The sequence below is a fragment of the Carex rostrata genome, chromosome 6 (genome assembly GCF_964058835.1).
Source record: "Carex rostrata chromosome 6, lpCarRost1.2, whole genome shotgun sequence".
In the NCBI taxonomy this organism is placed as follows: Eukaryota; Viridiplantae; Streptophyta; class Magnoliopsida; order Poales; family Cyperaceae; genus Carex; species Carex rostrata.
The window spans coordinates 3,827,956-3,840,577 of NC_135923.1; the positions used below are offsets into that span (position 1 = coordinate 3,827,956).

Consider the following 12,622-nt stretch of genomic DNA (forward strand, 5'->3'; position numbering starts at 1 on the left):
ATTTTTGAGGCACTAAACTATGTTTTTTTGCAATTCTGATTCCGTCAGATGCTCGGGGATGCTCCCTTGTGCAAAATTCCAACCCATCTCGTCCTCCCCTTTCTGAATTGGGGTCATACGCGCAAATCTGATTTTCCTAGCTAAAGTTATGATTGTTTGAAAGTTTTTTCAGAAAACAATGATGCTTCCGTGCAAAAACACTGATAACGTACCGATGCTTTGTGCCCGGCTTAACGACGGCAGAAGTGCATCAATGACGTGCCCATGTTATCTAAATGGTCATAAATTACACTACAAAAACCTAAATTACACTAAACAACAACCTAAATTACAGTTTTTTCAAACACGCGATCACATAAACCACAAGGGACCGAATTGGCTATTCGGTCCTGGCTTTTCTCGAATTTTATGTGGCTACGTCCACAAAAATCTGTAAAAAAAGTGGAGACCGAATAGCCAATTGGGTCTCAACAATACCAAAAAAAATGGGGCCAAATTAGCTATTCGAATTTTGTGCCTTTTGTAAAAAAAAAAAAAAAAAAAAAAAATTAGTAAAAATCAATTTCCTAATTATGGTTTATAAAAAAAATTCCCGTTTCCTACCAAAAAAAAATTTATATTTATATATGTGTAATTAGGAAATAAGAAATCTAATTTCGGCAGACCTATCTCAGCCTCCATTGTTCCAACTTCCGATACGGCAATAACCCTTCTCTCCCCAATCCCCATGGCCAGGAAAAAGATGAACACAGAAACGGGATCTTATCTCACCGAAGAAGAAGAAGGAGGAGAAAGCAGGTATTCCGAGTTAGAAAGCGTCCCATCTGCAACGCCCAATTGTGATTTATCCTTCGAAATTCAGAAGCATCCTCAGGTCGCTTTCTTTCTCAATCCAGTTCATCATCTCTTCTTCTCTATATATATAGATAATTAATTAAGCTGATTGAGATAAGTTATAATTAATTAGATGGCATGAGTCTGTGTAGTTATCAAAATCACAACTCAAATTAGTCCTGATATACCAGAAACAGAATCTTAATTGTTTTCAATTCAAATTTTAATGTGCTTGTTTGGCGTGCAGTTGCTTGCCTCATACTCCTATCATATCATTGGACAGTATCTGTTTCACAAAGCAACCTAAAGAATGGGTTTAAAATTGCCTGTTTAGGAACCAAAAGGGTCTTTCATTTACTTTGCAAAGGCAAAAGGGCCTCATCTTAATTTGTCATAATACCCTTTAGATTGACTGACTAGTTTGTTTAAGAGTTTGCAGTAATTAATGATTTCATTTCTAATTTGCTGCTTAATTTTTCAACCTTTTTCATATCCTGTAGGATTATTATTCTGATTCTGAGGGACGAGATACACAACCATCATGGAAACCTCCATTTCCTATAGAAGATGGCATTTGGAAACCAATTCATGTGAAGACAAATGGCGAAGGGAGGAAGAGACTTGTGTCTCCGGATCCGTTGGTAGAGATTTATGACGTGAAAGTGGACCTATGCGGGAAGGCGTATGGCAATATCCATGGCAAGATCCTCTTCGACTGCACTACCTACAGTACATACATCTTTGATCACGACAAAGAAAGTGCAATCATGATTCACAAAAAGGTTACATACAGATATTACACTACTAATTAATATCCTCCTATCACATACCCCTTCTCTCACTCTCTCTCAACATTTATTTCTTTTAGGGTTCCTTGCCGTTTAACGGTCCTGATGTAGCCCCTTTGGGTTATGATCCTGTCGCGTTCGTAGTGGACCTCAACATAGATGACGACAAACTATGTAAAGGTGTTGTGACATGGAATTTTGGTCACCGTCCTGAAAACGAGTGGTTGTGTGGTGAGGTTAAAGGAAAGAATGGTTCTATGCAAGTGATCTATGCTGTGATGGAGGGAGCTTGGCTTGGTGAGGTAGATGTGAAGTTAATCAAGTCTGTGACTGAACAAACAATAGGGTTCAAAATTCATGGTGATATTATCGTTTACATCAACGATATGCCGTATCTGAGAAGCTTCATTTTCAGTAAGAAAAGCGGTGACGGCTTCACTATCAAGTCTATGGAGTCCATTCCCTTGTCTAAATCTTTGTTTTGTTGTCGTTATGGATCGTCCCTAGTTGTTAAGATTGATCTATGGAATTCTGACATAGACGAACCACTTGTACGTGGGGCATTGTTTTTTCTGCCTGAGTATTATGGCGACTCTGTGGGGAAACTCAACAGTCCGTATGGTGAGATTCAAGTAAAAGTTAATTGGGGGGACTATCTCAAACATTCAAAAACACGCGAGGCCCTCCGACCTAGTGTTCCTTGGATAGACAGGTATTAAGGTATTAGCAAGAGTTAATTGGTTGTTCCAAGGTCAACCACTCCTCCAAACTAAAGAAAAAACGACTTATATATGTATTATGTTAGTACAAGTTGCTATAAGTATTAATTTTGATGCATACTCTTTTCTTTTCTTTTCTTTTCTTTTTTGTATACTAATTGCTCCTTTTTAATTGTAGCAAATTCTACAAAACCCTATAAATTGTCACATTGCAAGTTATATTGTTACTATTCTTAGCTAAACAAATACTTGCAATATATATACATTTTCTTTTGTTATATTACCGACAACTCGATCATAACACTTATCTCAATTATTAATGCCGAAGCAAAGCGAGACACACACCTAGTTAACTCTTATCTTTATTTGAAGGTTTGAATTTTCTCCATTTTTTCTAAGTTTTATCATATTTTCTCTAGCAATCATAATAGACAATTTTCATCAAATAAATATAAACCATTATATGGTGTAATATTCAAAATAAGCTCACCACTCTTATATTTATTTTTTATGTTGATCCTTGTAAATTATCAAGAGGAAGGTTCAAATACTGTTTTTTATGTCTCATTCGTGCATCATATTTTTATCTTCATTTTGGAAGTTTAAATAATAGATTCAAACTACTCAAAATGATCTCCATATTAAAATATGGAAATCATTTTGATATTATGTATAACTTTAGATATAAAGTTGTTCTTGCCTTCGGGAAAAGTTAATTATTTGTGTGGGTCAACTGTTTCTCTGAAAAACATGAGTTGAAATCTTAATTACAAGTTACAATTGATCAACAAACTTGAAGGGGTTAATCATTTTTTTTTTTTTTTTTTTTTGCATCGACTTCATATATGTTGCACGAGTATTTAAGTTAATTTTACGGAACTTCAAATATAGGGGACCAAAATTGAAAATGAGCTGTAGAGCAACGGTATTATTACTTTTTTTTTTACAGAGCATTATTTTTCCCACTGAATTAAAAATTGATTCTTCCTTTATTATTACTGTTACCTCAACAACGGTATCAAAGGCTCTCCTCCAATATTCAATTCTACATGTATCTCATTTTTTTTATATATATTTTTTAAAATTAGGGCCTAACATCTCTTGATGTCTCTAACAAAAATCAAACATGCGTTTAATAATCATCATCTATATTAGACAATATAATCATTATTTCAATTTAGTGTTAAATAATCTCTTACGATATTTCATTACGGATACACTTTTGTTCAAGCAAGAATCAAGAAGGGAAACATTTTTCCTTCAAAGAGTTGCTCCGTTGCACATTTACGTAGCTTCATACACTTACAGATGTTACGGAACTTTACAGTAATTTATTATTATATGATCAGCTCGAATAAATAAAAGAATTCCACGTAAGCATTTAGTTAAGAACTGTAAACTTTTGACGCGTGTTTAGTAATAACACTAGTTAAATTAAAAAGTGCAGTTTTAATGTACTTCTATACTTTACTTAAGTTTACTAAAACCAAGAAAAATAAGGAACATCGGAAACTCACCAACAAAGGTGCATTTACACGTCACAAAAGTGAAGTTAACGTAGAAAAGGCCACCTAACATAATTACTACATTTCATTTCTCCCCGACACTCCCTTAATTAATTTGGCAATTTCCATCTTCAAAGAACTCCAAGAGCAAGACCCCCCTCTGTTTTTCCAAGAATCAAAGAATCGATGGCTCCTAAGTCAAGATGGTGTGGACTACGAAAACCTAAAGTGCGTGTTCCCCGCAATCCCGTTGGGCCCATTTTCCCAGCAATGGACAATGTGCGGGTATTCAGCTTCAACGAGCTCAACGATGCAACCAATAATTTCTCCCTGGATGAACAGAGGGGTGTCGGCGGCTATGGTACAGTGTACCACGGGCAGCTTCCTGATGGTCGACATGTGGCAGTGAAGCGCGGTAACACCAGAATTCCAGATTTGGAGGCAGTGTTCCAAAATGAGGTGCATAGACAAGCCAAGGCCCGCCATGAAAATGTGGTGAGCCTCATTGGTTACTGTACAGAAAACAATGAGCGTATTTGTGTCTTTGAATACATGGAAAACAGAGATCTGAAGCAGCTCCTTCAACCGCCAAGAAACGCAATTTTCAATTCTTGGAGACTGAGAATTAAGGTCCTGCATGATGTAGCAAGAGGAATTGAATACCTGCACCAGGATTGCTCACCACGAGTCATACACCGTGATATCAAATCAGCAAACATACTGCTAGGTGAAAATTGGGTTGCCAAAATCTCAGATTTTGGGCTTGCTGTGATTGGGCCCTTAGGAGGGCAAGACCGTGTTGATCTTGCCAGTGCGACTGGGACTGCCGGGTATGCGGACCCAGAAAGCTATAATACTGATAACCCATTTGTAAGTCAACTAACGGATGTGTATAGCTTTGGGGTGGTAATGTTGGAGGTGGTTACTGGCAAATCGGCGTATAATTCACCTAATGAGACGAGCTTGGCCACTTCTGCAGCTCTGAAAATTGCTGAAGGAAGGTTAATGGAAGTGTTGGATAAAAGGCTGCCTGTGCCGGTGGGATTCAATATGGAGGCCGTAGAGAACGTGGCAAGGCTCGCACAACGATGTGTGTCACCTGCCGCACAAAGACCAAATATGAGTGTTGTTGTAATAGAGCTTGGAAATGCACTCACACGGTTTGATCAGCAAGAGCCAATCGCCAATTAGATATAACAAATGATTTGTACCGTTAATTTCATCATTTTTTGAATGATATATCTTTGTGGTTTGAATAAGAATCTGTTCAAAGAACTTCCTTCATTCCTGTGTTCTGTTGTTTGTGAGATTGTGGCTTTTTTTAATTTTTCTTAATTTTTTTTATTCTCCATTTTTCTGTTGCTTATGAGTTTGATTTTTTTTTTCTTTTTTGTACGATCGACTTTTAGTTTTGACAATTGAGGTGCTTTGATTGATGAGGAACTTTTAGTTTTCGACAAGTCTCAACTTTTAGTTTTCTGCACACACTCAGACGCTTGAAAGAGAGAGAGAGAGATAGAGAGATGAGAGATGGGAGGAACGAAATTGACGCTTAAATTCAAATCTTGAACAATATATGAAGCAATTTACTTGCAACAAGGTGCCACAGTCCACACACAAGCTATAATGATCATTCAATTATAGAATCATGTGGAGGTTACATGTCAGTATTTTACATCACAAATTAGTATTGTAAATAGCTTTTCTGACAGGATTCTATATATTTACATCATAATTCCAGCCTTTACACGTCGTCAGCAATCTATTTTTATTTGTAAACTGAAGAAATTACAGATGTATGAAAGAATAATTCTGAAATACCAGTATACACCACTCTGTGCATAAGTGAAATTGAATTGTAATCAGAAACCACCACTTGATCAATTTAAGAGGTTTTTTAATATCCACAGGTTATTTTGCATATAGCTAAATATTTCATCCTCCTTTTGTCTTAATTCTTTTTTTTTTTTTTCAAATTATCATGTTAATTCTTACTGAAGCAGCTCCTAGCTAAGTCAGGGTAAATTTGAGAATATTCTAATATGATTTCTTCTGAAGGGTAAATTTGAGAATGTTGTTAATCTGATATTAGTTGTGTTTTTATGAAAATAACTTTTGTTTATTTTCCAAATTAATGAAAAATCAGAAAATCAGATTTTAAATTAGAACAATTTTATGAAAAGCGGCTTAGTACGTGTGTTTTGATATAATATTTGTGGTGTGCATGCTTTGATATTTTTAAAACTTGATGTGATTTGTGTGGTAATTTTTCGCTTTTAGTGTCTAGATAAAAGCAACAAAGCTTGCTGATAGAGTTGGACAAATTTCTGCAATATGCTTGAAGTCTTTTATAATTTCATTTGTAATAAAGCCTTCTTGGTCTTATAGTCGTATTACACGACTTCCGTAAATCTCACATGGTTTCAGTTTCGTTAGATGTTCTATGGTGATTGCACGAATTCGCCTTTACCTTCATCAAACAGTGATATTGGTTCACATGGTCTCAATTTCCTTAGATGCTTCTATGGTTCTATGGTGATTGCACGAATTCACATTTTCCTTCATCAAACAGTGATTTAGGTTCACCTTCATCCTTGGTTCTTTCATCATGTTCCCTAACCGATCTGAGGATAGCTATCAACTGAAACTATTTAGGCAAAAGCTATCAACTGAAACTATCAAGTCTAGCTCAGTGATTCAAGGTTGCTCAGAGAGGCACCGCGGGTTCTGGATCCAATAACCTCAATTACTGAAGAAAGGTTCTTGCTATTGGAAGCTTGATACTCGTTAATTTATTTCTGTTTTTTGTTGTTTGGATGTCTGTTTGTTGATCTGTCATAACAGGTGGGGCGTATTTTGAGCTGTTTTGGGAGGTTTTAAAATAGTTCTGGTTTACTGGTACGTGAGGTACCGATTCTGATTAGGGGTATTCAGAACTCAGTTATTGTTTTCTTTTTTCTTCCTTTTACTATGTAGTGAACTCAGTTTGCGGATGACATTGGGGGGGGGGGGGGGGGGGGGGGGGGGGGGGGGGGGGGGGGTGGAGATTGTACTATTTCCAAAAACCAAAGAAAAGGAATAAAAAAAAATGGTATTAATATCATTTGCTACATAGTTTATTATTAATCTTGTCTCAATTATGGTACTCTAGAGTACCTGCAAAACATCACATATATACTTTATGGCCTTTACAACAAGCATGCACCTATAATATTGGTACCACTACAGCCATTTGTAATACGACTATAACACTCAGAAGGCTTCTTCTAGCAACACATCGTACCAACATATATTTATAACATATGATTTACACCGCTAATGTGGAAAGTCAATCGATAGAGTTTCTTGTGTCTTTACCTATTTATTACTAGCTTATTATTCTAGTTCTGAAAATCTAAAAATTATAGACAATAAGTTGCTGACTTGTTGCTAAAATCTCAAAACTATAGAATGAAAAAAAATATATATATTTTTTTGACTCTCTAATGTTGGAAATTACATTTTATATTATTTTGTACTGAAAAGATAAAAAAAATGCAGAAACTTACTAAAACAGAGAACAAGACCTTAAAAATTAAGTAATAACACTTAGTTAAGTAAAAAGAAGTGCAGTTTTAATGTACATGTGTACTTTACTTGAATTTACTACAAACAAGAAAGAAAGGAAGAATGGTGACTGAGCGTCATATAAGTGAAATTAAGTAGAAAAGGTCCACCTAAAATACTTTCTACATTTTATTTCTCCCTGCCACTCCCCTAATTAATTTGGCAATTTTCATCTTCAAAGAACTCCAAGAGCAAGACCCCTCTCTGTTTTTCCAAGAATCAAAGAAAATCAATGGCTCCTAAATTATTGCTTCTCCTCCCTGCTCTATTCTTCTCTCTTGTACTTTTCATTGTCCCCTATTACTGCATCGTGGATCCCACCTCTACCACACTGGCAATCAGCCAAGCAACCAGCACTGTCTGTGGCATCATGGCCGGTTCGCAAAACCGTAGCATCCAATGCACAACATTTCAAGAATCGGCTGAATTGAACGCTTCCTTTCTGATAAATTCTACACACTCGTTTGATTCTATTTCGGGCGGCCACAACTTCATTTGTAGTCTCAGGTCAGGTGGCACCTCTTTCTTCTGCTGGGATGGGATCCGCCAACGAATCAAGCGCATCTACTCTGGGCCCAAGGCATTGAGCGTACTCTCCGTGGGAGCACGACACGTGGCGGCGATAGACGGAAATCAAACAAGGATCCGATGGTGGAGATACGGCTGCAGTCATCATGCCCCACGCTGTGGCATGTTCCCTAAATCTGTTTACGGTGAGTACCACTCGCTCACATCAGGAGATATTTTCACTTGTGCGATAAGTCGGGCCCACAGTGTCCAGTGCTGGGGACCCCGTGCAGAGTCGATCCAGAGGAGTTTTGCCGGGGTGCAAATGAGAAGTTTGACTGCAGGTGGGGGCCGCATGTGCGGTCTGAACATGACTGGCTATCTCATATGTACTGGGAACCAATCAAATGTGATGTCTGGTGGTTCTTTTGAGTTCAGAAGCCTTGCCATAGGGGAAAGTCACACCTGTGCGATTAGGAGAAAAAATGGGACGGCGGTCTGTTGGGGCCGGCACGGTTCATACTTTCCCATGGGCCGTACAGGATTTGAGTTCTTGGTTGCAGGAGGCAATATTACATGCGGCTTGACCACAGATGCTTTTAATGTAGCATGTTGGGGTTTGAATGGAAGAAACCTGTCGGCCGTTACCCTATCCCTGCCAAAAATCCTACCTGGTGTTTGTGTGCCAAATGAGACCTTTTGTTCTTGCGGGGTTTATCCGAACTCAGGAGATCTTTGTGGTGGGTCAGGTGTTATTTGCATGAGGTTTGACTACGACATAGGTACAGCGTACTCTTGCCCTTCTGCAATAATTGAAAACCCGCACGCTCCTTCAAAGACATTACGGGAAAGGCTCGGCAAATGGTTTGCCATTTTTGGCATAGTATTTGCCATCGTCAGTATCTGTATCACCATCTCTTTTAAAATGAATTGGTTGAAGTTAAGCTGGTGTGGAGTACCAGAGATACATAATGTCTTGCTTGTTCCCAGAACCCCCCCTGGGCCCGCCATCCCAGTCATGGACAATGTGCAGGTATTCAGCTTCAACGAGCTCAAGAATGCAACCAATAATTTCTCCCCGGCTGCTCAGATTGGTATCGGGGGCTTTGGTATAGTGTACCGTGGCCAACTTTCTGATGGCCGCCTGGTGGCAGTGAAGCGCTGTGACACCACAGTTGCAGATTCGGAGGCAGTGTTCACAGCTGAGGTGAAAACACAAGCCAAGGCCCGCCATCAGAATGTGGTGAGCCTCATCGGTTACTGCACAGAAAACAATGAGCGGCTTTGTGTCTTTGAATACATGCAAAACAGAGATCTGGAAAGGCAACTTCGCCTAGGAAGGTCGCAAGCAAATGCCATGCTTTTCCTGGGTCTCCTTTCTTGGAAACTGAGAATTATGCTCCTGCGTGATGCAGCAAGAGCAATCGAATACCTGCACAGGTATTGCGAACAACCAATCATACACGGTGATATCAAGTCAGCAAACATACTGATAGATGAAAATTGGGTTGCCAAAATCTCAGATTTTGGGCTTGCTGTGTTTGGGCCCGAACCAGGGCATGACCGTGTTAATGTCGCCATGGCACCTGGGACAAACGGGTACTTGGACCCAGAAAGCTATGGTGGTCCTGCCCCATTTGTAAGTCCACGAACCGATGTGTATAGTTTTGGGGTGGTAATGTTGGAGATGATTACTGGCCAAAGGGCATATGATCCAGTTAATAACACGTACTTGGCCACTTCTGCACCTCCGGAAATTTCCGCAGGAAGGTTTTTAGACGTGTTGGATGGAAGGCTTGATGTTCCGAGCTCCCTCAGCCAGTTGCGTTCCTTATTGTTGGTGCTGCTGCTCGCAGTAAGATGTGTGTCACCTGGTGAAGAAAGACCAAATATGAGCGTCGTTGTAGAACGGCTTGAAGTTGCAGTCGCACAGTTTGACCAGGAAGAGGCTGTCGACAATTAGATATAACAAATGATTTATACCATTAATTTCATCATTTTGGAATTATTTGTTTTTATGGTTTGAATAAGAATCTGTTCAAAGAACTTCCTTCATTCCTGTGTTCGGCTGTTTATGAGATTAAGGATTTTTTTTTTTTTGTCTCTATTCCTCCGTGTTCTGTTGCTTGTGAGATTGATATTTTTTCTTTCTTTTTTTGTAAGATTGACTTTTAGTTTTTGACAATTGAGGAACTTTTAATTTTCGACAAGTCTCAAGTCTCAACATGATTTAGTATACTAATTGCATCTCACACCCCGAGTCACACACACTCACACACTATAAGGATCATTCAATTATAGAATCCTGTGGAGGTCACACGTCAAGATTTTGCATCACAAATTAGTACTGTAAATAGCTTTTCTGACAAGATTCTATTGACCTCATAATTCCAGCTTTCATACGTCCTCAACATTCTATTTTTATTTGTAAATTGAGCAAATTACAAATGTATGAAAGTATACACCAATCTGTGAACAAGTGAAATTGAAATGTAATTGGAAACAACCACTTGATCAAGTTTATGAGTTGTCTAATATCCATAGATTAATTTTGCAAAGAACTAAGAGTGAGGCTATGGTACTATGCATAGCGCATATTGGCCCACACTATGGACTCAAATCTTCGATTAGAAAGTTCTAATAATCAATCCGAACCGTTCAACATGGTCTCCATATGAATATTTACTTGTAAACTAAATTTTATATTTTTTGAATTTTTTGAATTATTTTTAGATGGGCAGAAAATCACTTGATCTGAAAATTCTGGACCATTCACAAACAGTGATTTTCTACCCATCTAGAAAACTAGTAAATAAATTCTAAAATATGTAAACTTTAGTTTACAATTACATATTCATATGGAGACCATACTGAAGGGTTCGGATTGATCGCTCGGATTTTGAAAAAAAAAAAAATATTGAACCGTAGTACGGACCCATCTGCGCTACGCGTAGTACCATAGCCCACTCTAGAAGAACTAAATATTTTTCCTCCTTATTGTCTTAATCATGGTTCCGGAAATCGGCCGATTCCGAGTCAACTCGGAATCGGCCATGTCCGATCCGAGTTTCACCCGAGTCTCACGCCTATGCGAGTTTTTCGGCAAAACTCGGATGAACAGTGCTTAACTCGGCCGAGTTATCCGATTTTCCGGCCGAGTCAAGCCGAGTTACACCGAGTTGAGCTGAGTTTTAAACAAACTTACACGGCGAGCAAGTTTTCTTCGAAAATCTTGGTTGAAAAGTGATGAATCGGCTGAGTGAAGCAAGTCTGCACTGATTCCAGACAGATTCTCACGTTTTGGGTTGATTGTCTCACCGATTCTACATTTTTTTTTGTTCAATTTGATTTTGCTAAGTAACTAGTGCAGAGGAAAGGGCGAACGGGTTGAATTTGACCCATGTGGACGTCACGAAGAAGAAGGAGATATGGGTCAATGCATAAATGAAAAAGTAGAGATATGTGGGCCCCGGGTTGAATTTATTTTTTTCTTTGATTCCAGGTTCATCCACGTGACTTCGTGAGTGAGAGATTAAAGATATGTGGGCCCCTCAAGAGAGAAGAAATGAAAAAGAAATTTTTTTATCGGACTCCATAATTTTTTTACATTTCACCAAAAAAAAAAAAGAAGGGAAGAAATGACAGGAATTGGGAAATGACATCCTACTAATTTTTTATTTGACATTATATTAATATTTTTATTTTTTGACTCTGTACAATAATATTTTCATTTGTATTTTAATACAGAGGACAATGAGATGATTCAGCAAGCTTGATATAGTTTCTGGCAATAAAAATGTATTTTGTTTATAATATTTGTAATAAATTATATAATTAGTGGATTATTTGAGTGTAATATTGTCTTAATTAACATAGTTTTTTTACAAATTATTTTTATTAATTTTTTCCTATTTTTTTGCTACAAAACAAGAGTTCTGCCAAAAATATCCGAGTTACCGATCTGATTCTTCCGATTCTGGCCGATTTATCCGATTCTGACTCGGCGGTTAAAAATCCGATTCCGATTCTGATTCCGATTTTCGGAACCATGGTCTTAATTCGTATTTCAAATTATCATGTTAAAATTGAAATAGATTTTCATTACATGCTGAAATTGCGAGCTGAGAAGATTAGTGCGGATTACAAAACTACCCTTAAGCTCGCACTAAAAATTCTTGAAGAATAGATGAGAAATCATAGGTTTTAAGTTAGAGTAAACTGTAATATAAATGCAAGGTTACTAAAGATCTCACAACTAATTTTTAATCGAGTACCCATACTAATTGGATTTAAATCCGATAAGTTATTTAAATCCAATTCGATATTTTTTTTTCTCCGACAAAAATCATGGGTCCACCCTAACAACAACAACGGTATCAAAAGCTCGCATCCAATATTCAATTATTCATGCATCTCATTTTTTTTTTTAAATTAGGGCCTAACGTCTCTTGATGTCTCTAACAAAAATCAAACATGCGTTTAATAATCATCATTTATGTTAGACAATATGATTAAATAATCTCTTACGATATTTCATTACTCTTTGATATAAGATAATTAATAAAAGATTGCTATATATTGGCAGATTATGTTCATCCATTTCAACGCGTGACACCTTGTTAGTAATTGAGAATCGTCTTATTTTTAACACTATATAATTTAA

General features: G+C 37.5%; 3 protein-coding genes across 3 annotated transcripts; all 3 read left to right on the top strand.

Annotated features, from left to right (window-relative positions):
• The first annotated feature begins 648 nt into the window (after window positions 1–648).
• Window positions 649–2,453, top strand: LOC144555728 (uncharacterized). Its single transcript, XM_078304138.1, has 3 exons — window positions 649–874; window positions 1,335–1,616; window positions 1,703–2,453. Exons 1-3 carry the CDS (start codon window positions 728–730, stop codon window positions 2,339–2,341), a joined length of 1,068 nt encoding a protein of 355 aa, XP_078160264.1. The 5' UTR covers window positions 649–727; the 3' UTR covers window positions 2,342–2,453.
• A 1,579-nt stretch (window positions 2,454–4,032) lies between these two features.
• LOC144555285 (putative serine/threonine-protein kinase-like protein CCR3) lies at window positions 4,033–5,037 on the top strand. The gene has a single exon (XM_078303567.1). The coding sequence runs from the start codon at window positions 4,033–4,035 to the stop codon at window positions 5,035–5,037; it is 1,005 nt and encodes a 334-aa protein (XP_078159693.1).
• Window positions 5,038–7,684: 2,647 nt separating this feature from the next.
• Window positions 7,685–9,922, top strand: LOC144555286 (putative serine/threonine-protein kinase-like protein CCR3). The gene has a single exon (XM_078303568.1). It carries the CDS (start codon window positions 7,685–7,687, stop codon window positions 9,920–9,922), a length of 2,238 nt encoding a protein of 745 aa, XP_078159694.1.
• The last annotated feature ends 2,700 nt before the right edge of the window (window positions 9,923–12,622 follow it).